This window comes from Doryrhamphus excisus, linkage group LG12 (genome assembly GCF_037039965.1).
Source record: "Doryrhamphus excisus strain RoL-2023G ecotype Guam linkage group LG12, RoL_Dexc_Guam_v1.1, whole genome shotgun sequence".
In the NCBI taxonomy this organism is placed as follows: domain Eukaryota; kingdom Metazoa; phylum Chordata; class Actinopteri; order Syngnathiformes; family Syngnathidae; genus Doryrhamphus; species Doryrhamphus excisus.
In genome coordinates, this window is record NC_136368.1 from 19,541,172 (window position 1) to 19,549,916 (window position 8,745).

Below are 8,745 nucleotides of genomic sequence, written 5' to 3' on the forward strand. Positions count from 1 at the left end.
ATGGCAACACCCACCCAATATAAATTATTACAAATTAAAGAAGGTACAGTAGAGGTGGAAAAACTCACTGGCACTCCGCGTTCTTCTCTTTCAGTGTTTGCTCTCCTTCCTGGATGCTTTGCTCCAAGACCGCCAACCTGCTTTCCCTCTGCTCCTGGCTCTCCTGGCCAAACAGTTTACTGGTCATCCCCTTCAGGGAGAAAACACGCACCATCTGAAGAGGCGCGCACACAAAAGTAAAAGTAGTTAACAGTACCGAGTCTCAATTGTCATTGATTGATTGATCATGAATCGGCACGTTACCCCGGTGGCCAGCTCCTCTCTCTGCTGCTTCTTAGAAGCGAGATCCTGAGCTGCTACTTCCAGCTCGTACTGGATGAGCTCATGTTTCCTACACACGGACCTAAGACAAAAAAAACAAAAACGCACATCATGGTCATACTCTACCACCAAATTACTACCAATTTTCTTCAAATGGTGGCCAAAGGTGTGTCTTTTAGTCCTCAAATACACAAAACGTCAAATAACATTAGAGGTACCTAGCAACCAATCAAGGTGCTTGTCTAGAGAATTAAATGCTAGTTAAAGTTTGCAAATATTTCATTTTCTGCAAATTATCACAATTTAGTGTGAAAACGAAGCTACTTTATTGTTTACTTGTAATTTAGTTTTAGACATGACTTGTGTTGTATCAGTTGTATCACAACTGGTTATAAACTCTACATGCATTTGAATGTTGTTGGAATTTTTAATCATTAAATATTTCATTTTTCTTAATGAAGCTTTATTCATGAATCTCATTTCCTTTGCAATCTAATCCAATCCACTTAATTTAAATAGCATTTTATAAACAGAGTTTCCAAAGTGCTGCACAAACTAGTAAAATAAAAAGTAAAAATAAAATACAATAAATAAAAGTACAAATTGAATTTAATCCAAAACTAAAAAATCAAATAAGAAATAAAATAGTAAAATAGATATTAAAATATTAAAAACAAGAAGCAAAGCAATAAAAGTATAAAAAAAAATAAAACCAATTAAAATAAAAAGAAAGAACTAAAAGACACAGGACCACTCGACTAACTCCGAGTTAAAAGCCAGAGAATAAAAGTGGCTTTTAAGACGAGACTTAAGGCTTTCGATAGTTCCATAGCTTGGGGACAACCACAGAAAAGTCTCGGTCTCCCCTGGTCTTAAGTCTCGTCCTCAGTGACCGCGCTGGAGAGTAAATTCGGATGAGGTCCGAGATGTATTTGGGAGCCAGCCCATTCAACGACTTAAAAACAAACAATAAAATCTTAAAATCAATCCTAAAGCGAACAGGCAACCAATGCAGGGAGGCCTGTTAAAAGCCGTGCTGCAGAGTTCTGGACTAACTGTAAGCGGGAGAGAGACTTTTGGCTAATTCCAGAGTAAAGTGCATTTGCAGAGAACTTTTTCCACCAAGGACCAGAGACCACTTTGGTAGTCTTCATTTTTTGTTTATTAAACACACTAATCCAGTCAATGTAATATGCTAAGCGGTCCTGTACAAAAATGTATTTTTTTTTTTTTAATTTATTCTAATGGTGTGGTCATCTTACCGGACAGCTTCAGTGTAAAAGAGATATTCCTTCAGTTGGTCTGCATAGTGCTCTTCTTCCTCCAAAATGTCATCAATTGACGCAGCGTATCTGACCAGAGAGAACAAAAAGGTATCACATTTTTTGCTATTTACTCTGTGAAGGCAACCATCATTGACTTACGTGTCCATGTGGTGACCAGCGCTCTGTAGCCCGTCTCCCATCTCTTTTTCTATCGCGCTCCATTCACTGTTTATTCCAAGTCAAATGTCAATCAACAACAATCTTGGTTACGGGGATGTAACAGAAACAAGAGTATGAGGTTTGTGTCGATGCAGCACCCTCTGGTGGCCGTAAGTAAAAAATACAGCTCACCTGAAAACTCGACCGTAGTTGCCATGGACTTTGTAGACTCCATACAATCTGTCGGCGACTCTCTGGAATAATACAGTCAAGTACTAAATTAAGCGGCAGGAGTGGAGTTTACTCAGTTGTAAATGTCTTGTGATCGATTATATTGTACCACAACAATAACAATACCGCGTGAGAGCTGTTAAATACTCATGTACGTTCGACTTGTGCGGGCAAATACTCACCGCTCTCACCCTGAGAAGCTGAGAGATGACAGCATTCAGTTCATCGCTGTATTGTTTCAGCGTTGTAAACCGCCTAGAAAACAAACGCAAAAAAATGTATGCCAGTGTGTGGAAAAATGATTTCATTCTAATTTATTAAAAATAAAATGAATAATGTCACCTAATAAATTGCAATCTAGGCGATTCTCATTATTAAAAGTTCAAAAACACTTTTTTTTATCCCGGAGGTTCAATTTAAAGGACACAGAGAGCAGCATATGGAATAAAAATGTAAAGACCAGTAAAAGACGCATGTACCTAAGAGAATAAATAGTAATGAATAATTTTAAAAAGTATAACAAGCTAAAGGGAGGTTGTGCGAAATCTGGATAGGGAGGGGTCCAAGTTCAGAAGCCGGACTGCTGTAGAGACACTAAAGGTAGCCCTCCTCCTTTGCGTTCTACATCGTGGGCATCTTAGTCTCCGACCCGATGGAAGCCACTCAAAAGGCTAATAAGAAGTTAATCACGGGACTATAATCACACGCGTATTGTCGTGTATTGCAAAAAAAAAAAAAAATGCAGCGAGGGAAATAAAAAAGGTACACCTACTTATCAGGGTTCTTGACTCGAAACATGGCACTCAGGGACTTCAACCTGGAATCAGCCTAACAAGGATACAGATACATTTTCATTGAAAGTTTCACTTTGCTAATAGAGTTTCCAGAAGAGCACAGTACCTTGTCTTGGAAACCTGTCTCCAAAACTGCATCCCTCCATCCTTTTTCCTGGAGTGAAAATGATTGACAGATAAAACAGAAGCCAACACAATGGCCTGTATTGGCGCGAGCATGCAGTAAGAGGATGGTCAGTATGCTAGTAGAAGGTGTAGAAGGTTTTTCCGACCAAAAAAAAAAACATGCGGTCTTATACGGTATTTGTGGTTAAGCGATTTGAACATTTAAACCAGCACGTGACACCAAAATGATGCACAGTCAATGGTTGTTGTACACATACTGATAGGACATGCGTGTTTACATGAAAAAGCTCCGATTTCACACGGATACCAACCTCTGTGAGAAAGAGAAAAAAGATCTTGTCTTTGCAAAGGACGGGATGTGACATCACACGCAGCAGAAAGTTCTCCAGTCCGACTCTCCGCCGCTCGACAAAGTCCGGGTCGAGGTTGTCCGCCGACAGCTTGTGCCAGACAAACTCCGCCTACAAATGTAACCCATTGTGTCATATTTTGAAACAATACCATTTCATTACGGGGTGTCCATGACATCTCACGAGACTTCACGTATGTATGACACGTTTATTGAAGCGCTATGGCATCGCCACTGTGAATGATAATAAGCATATTATACATTTCTGGGTATTTTTTCATGTTGGAAAAAGTTACATTTACTGAACCAGGAAGCGGTGACCGTAATTATTAATAAATTTAGAATAAGGAAAGTCTAAATAATTGGAAATAAGTTACTGTCTAAACAACACACTATAAATAGTACACATACTTTCTATGTACTTTCAAATAATAATTGTTACTTTTTATGATTATATATTCAAATAAAATGCACATAATAATAATAATAATACCTTACCTTTCAGTTTTGCTGTGAATCATTTAGCCATTAAAACACAATCTTTTTATCATGGGTTTTAGCGGTGCCTTCAGTGTTAGTGCCCTTGACGGCTGCAAACAGTCCCTTTCAGTAAATACACAACATACTACTCCGTTACAGTACAGTTTATGTAACACACCCGGTGAACTTTACTATTACACATTTTGTAACACAGGAAGTGAACGGCAATAAGTGCGGAAATAAATTACATTTCCATTCACTCTTTATCGGAGATGTTGACGCACACTATAAATCTTGCAATTACGGTGTCCCCGGTGTCACTTGTTTGCTCGCGACATGTGCCTGTTTTATCACCAGAGTTCAACAGCTGCCGCCGATCAGTGTTACTTAACTCATTCAAACCCAGACATTTTTCAATCGACAAACCTTTTATAGTAGTATTAGCCATTTTATAGCATGTTGACTGATCATTCAAGGCACACAGAATACTGTCTTCTCTGGCTATATAAACAAGGAACCCACTAGCGGGCCGATATTTGGAATTCCGATGTATATCGGCATCAGTCTTTATTTAAATCCGACGGACCTATGTCAAGAAATCAATTTAAAACTGGCTGATTTCACGATTTCACGATAACACTTTTACAATTACAATTTTAACATTTGGAACCGAACTGTGTGCGTGCATGCGCTAAAAATTCAGCACGCTACACTCCTCTCTACGCTATCTCACTTCCTGGTTGCCTGCCAAGTTGTTATCATATGCATTTCTTCCACCTTGTCGCCGTTTTTATGGCTTAAAAATTGCTGTTGAGTGAACTTAATTAGCGGGGAGTTGGGTTATCCACTCTTTCTGCATCTCACGCAAAAAAAAAAACGTAAAAGTGTGAATACACGTTGTTAGAGTTAGGCGTTGGGCATTATAAAAAAAAAAACATGAATGCGTACTGAAAGCCTATCGCTGCATATGACTTTAATCAAAACATGATACAAGTCTATTCCACCACTTCCTAGTAGTGCACTGTAAGCATTATGGGAACTGTAGTTCTTTTAATGTAAACATAAAACAAATTTCTGCAATTTTTGTCACTCAGTTAAATAAAAAAAGTTTGTTAACGCAGTTCTATATTATTCTTAAAAGTAATAAGTCTCGTCTGAGTGCATCATGACACCCCTACATGCTATTATTGAGCATTTCTTCTAACACTCACCCTTTTCTCTGGTAAAGGAGGGATGATGATGTAAGGGTAGGTGACCAGGAGGTATGTTCTGAGCAGCTCGAACTCGCTGTAGCGTCTCCATAGACAGTCTGGCGTGGTGGGTGATGACGCGTCTGCCACTGTGTCAGCTGGTCTGCAGAGACATTGTCATTGTTGCAATATGACAAAAAAAAAGTGAACAATGTTGCTTATCGAAGACCTACCGTGTTTCTATGAGGTAGACTGTATAGGTTTCCTGCATGTTGACTGTGTTCTTGCCTGTTCTCTTCTCTGCCTCTGCCACATTTATCTCTAGTTTTTTCAACAGTGAGGTCCCCTTTTCCACCATCTGCGAGGACAATGCATAATTAAACATAAAATAATGAATAATGAAAACATGAAAAAATAAGGTATGGCCATGTATTACATATAATACACAGATGATGTATAAGCAGCTGCTAACAGAGATCGTCTATTCGCAGTCTTGTCAAGCATAGGTAAGTCACGAGACGCGAGGGCACTTCCTGTCTATCTCCTACTTCCGCCAAAGACTTTCAATAAGCAAAATCCTTTTATAGTACATCAAGATCACTACAGTCCAGTTGAGATGTGGGAATTTACAGTAAATAACCGCTCGATATGGAAGCTAGCTAACAAGCTAGCACAGTAAGTTTATAACACTTCAGAGTGTCGCCGCTGACAAACAACTTGTTCTTTGTTATTCACAAGCATCACTATAAAAGCGTCGTCAAATTCACATATATATTTGTTCGCTTTGTAAATATGTCAGCAAATAAATCTTGGGGCTTCGCCGCTTACTGCTAGCTTAAACGGGCTAACTGGCTTGAAGTGCAGTGCAGTTGAAATGTGCGTCCCGTAAATGAACATAAGCGCTTTTACTACCGTGTTAATGATGTTGTTCTCCGATTCCGTGGGCGTAATGTCGATGTTGCCGATGACTGCCACTTCTTCACGACTTCCAGAGTCTGCCATCATCATCATCGGTTGTTGCTGTTGCCTGCTGCCGACTGTGGTCAGCTGAGCTGGCGTAGTGCGCATGCGTACTACTGTCCTACATTTACTGAACCAGGAAGCGGTGACGGTAATTATTCATAAATTTATAATAATGAAATTCTAATGATCACTTTGTAGATTATTCTGAGTTCAACGCTTTCCATTAGATTTAATGAGAATAAATAACAATTAAACTGTGAATCAATATCATTTTTACCGACAGTATAATTGGATAATGTATTATTATATCATTATGGTCTCATTATACCATAAGCATATTTTACATTTCTGAGTAATATTTCATGTTGGAATAAGTTACTGTCTAAACAACACACTATAAATAGTACTTTCAATATCTTCATACTTAATACTAATAATTTTCTATATACTTTCAAACAATAATTGTTACTTTTTATGATTAAATATTCAAATAAAATGCATATAATAATAATAGTACCTTATCTTTCAGTTTTGATGTGCATCATTTGGCTATTAAAACACAATTTTTTATCATGGGTTTTAGCAGTGCCTTTCAGTAAATACACAACATACTATTCCGTTACAGTAGAGTTTGTGTAACACACATTTTGTAACACAGGAAGTGAACAGCAATAAGCGCAGAAAAAAAATTCCATTTCCATGCACTCTTTATCAGAGATGTTGACTTGTGCAAATGTAACCAACAGGAAAAAAAAGTCATTTAATGCTTTATTTCTTCATGTGCGCCAACCAATGCATTGGTCATCCATATGAATGACATCTCCTGGTGGGAAAGGCTGCAAAGTGCAGCCACGCAGCGACGCGAGGCCGCAGTGTTGACGTCCTCACGGTGAGTCACGCAACGCTACCCTTTTTCATCTTGACAATAAATGATGTGGAGCACCCCCACAGATGGAACTCTGCGGAGCCGAGAATAGGTAGAAAGGACTCAGTGGCTGTTTAATTCACACACCTGCGCCGTGTGACACCCAGCGGGACGCTTTCAAACACTGTTTCTTTTTCCTCTTGTCTTCCTCCTTGCATGCTGTTCCTTGAATGTCACAGCTGCCTTTGCGACAACAGCGGATATGTTGAAGTATTCTCCTGCAAAACAACAGCAATAACAGTGACGTGATTCATATTCTCATTAACCACACATAACAACAGCGTATACAGTATATCAGTGCAAATGATGCTGCGGAAGAGGCTTGTCCTTAATGAAGCCCGCTGAGGCCTATATGAATGGTGCTCATTAAGGTGAATGGAGCACCTGAACGCACCACACAGACTCCTTCACAAGAGCAGCACATTTATCGATAACTTTTAGAACATTTAGAACAATAGGGCGGCACGGCGGTAGAGTGGTTAGCACGCAGACCTCACAGCTAGGAGACCAGGGTTCAATTCCACCCTCGGCCATCTCTGTGTGGGTTTTCTCCGGGTACTCCGGTTTCCTCCCACATTCCAAAAACATGCTAGGTTAATTAGCGACTCCAAATTGTCCATAGGTATGAATGTTAGTGTGAATGGTTGTTTGACTATACGTGCCCTGTGATTGGCTGGCCACCAGTCCAGGGTGTACCCCGCCTCTCGCCTGAAGACAGCTGGGATAGGCTCCAGCACCCCCGCGAGGATAAGCGGTAGAAAATGAATGAATTAATGAATTGCATCGGGGGCTGCACGGTGGACGAGTGGTTAGCACACACACCTCACAGCTAGGATACCAGGGTTCAATTCCACCCTCGGCCATCTCTGTGTGGGGTTTGCGTGGGTTTTCTCCGGGTACTCCGGTTTCCTCCCACATTCCAAAAACATGCTAGGTTAATTGGCGACTCCATTAATTGGCGTCCATAGACCTCACGACTAGGATACCAGGGTTCAATTCCACCCTCGGCCATCTCTGTGTGGAGTTTACATGTTCTCCCTGTGCATGCGTGGGTTTTCTCCGGGTACTCTGGTTTCCTCCCACATTCCAAAAACATGCTAGGTTAATTAGCGACTCCAAATTGTCCATAGGTATGAATGTGAGTGTGAATGGTTGTTTGACTATAAGATGGATTCCATGGTGGTTATTATTATTTTTTTCTTTCAGAAATTCTATAGTACTTAATTCTATAGTATTTAATTCTATAGTACTTTTTCAACCTAGCAGTCAAGTCAAGTCAATTATTCTTGCCTGCTTTAAGGGCAATATAAATAAACTTGACTAAACCTAGTGTAAAATATTTTTATCGTCAATATTTTGCTGCAAATGAATATTGGATCCAAATATCAGTTATTGGCGCCCTTGACTACTAAAACTACGAATAAACATAGCGGTCAATTAATGCTAGATTGGGTCTGGTAAAAAAAAAAAGTACACTGACAGTTTGAAGTGTTTGACCGACCTTGAACATTAATATCTGTTTATCTCAATCGACACAGGCTCCAAATGCATAATATTCAGTTCTCATTAAAAAGATCCAAAGAAGTTCTTTGGATCAGTCAAGATGTCTGTGCCCCCCCCCAGTCTTGGACGGAGAGGACAAGAAGAGCAGTCTAAAAGTCATCGTGGCCGACCAAGCGCTGTCTGGGATGTAATTGCTGAAAGCTGGAATTCATCACAGTAGTTATTATAGCGTCGTTTCCCTTCCCTGCCCGCCACTCATGTAAGAACAGCGACTATAAAAAGCAGCAAAGCGTGTCTCCGTAAGCCAGGCGCCATTTAAGTCAAGTCAACAAACTGCTCCCAAAAAAAAAAAAAAAAAAGGAAGGCGACGAGGGGAAAATGAAAAGAGCATTTTGAATTGTTTCCTTTTCCTGTTATCTCTCAGGTCCTGTGTTGTCTT

At 39.8% G+C, this 8,745-nt stretch overlaps 1 protein-coding gene across 2 annotated transcripts in view; it reads right to left on the bottom strand.

Annotated features, from left to right (window-relative positions):
- Nucleotides 1-5,997, bottom strand: part of snx4 (sorting nexin 4) — an 11,326-nt gene extending 5,329 nt beyond the window's left edge. For both annotated transcript variants that reach the window (XM_078795063.1, XM_058081214.2), the window contains exons 1-12: nucleotides 5,828-5,997; nucleotides 5,149-5,273; nucleotides 4,937-5,078; nucleotides 3,208-3,357; nucleotides 2,877-2,924; nucleotides 2,749-2,804; nucleotides 2,159-2,231; nucleotides 1,938-1,999; nucleotides 1,746-1,811; nucleotides 1,584-1,673; nucleotides 304-403; nucleotides 69-214 (exon numbers count right to left, since the gene is read on the bottom strand). In XM_078795063.1, the coding sequence (XP_078651189.1) occupies nucleotides 69-214; nucleotides 304-403; nucleotides 1,584-1,673; nucleotides 1,746-1,811; nucleotides 1,938-1,999; nucleotides 2,159-2,231; nucleotides 2,749-2,804; nucleotides 2,877-2,924; nucleotides 3,208-3,357; nucleotides 4,937-5,078; nucleotides 5,149-5,273; nucleotides 5,828-5,983 (1,214 nt within the window). In that variant the 5' untranslated portion in view covers nucleotides 5,984-5,997. The remainder of the gene's footprint in view (nucleotides 1-68; nucleotides 215-303; nucleotides 404-1,583; nucleotides 1,674-1,745; nucleotides 1,812-1,937; nucleotides 2,000-2,158; nucleotides 2,232-2,748; nucleotides 2,805-2,876; nucleotides 2,925-3,207; nucleotides 3,358-4,936; nucleotides 5,079-5,148; nucleotides 5,274-5,827) is intronic.
- Nucleotides 5,998-8,745: the final 2,748 nt, after the last annotated feature.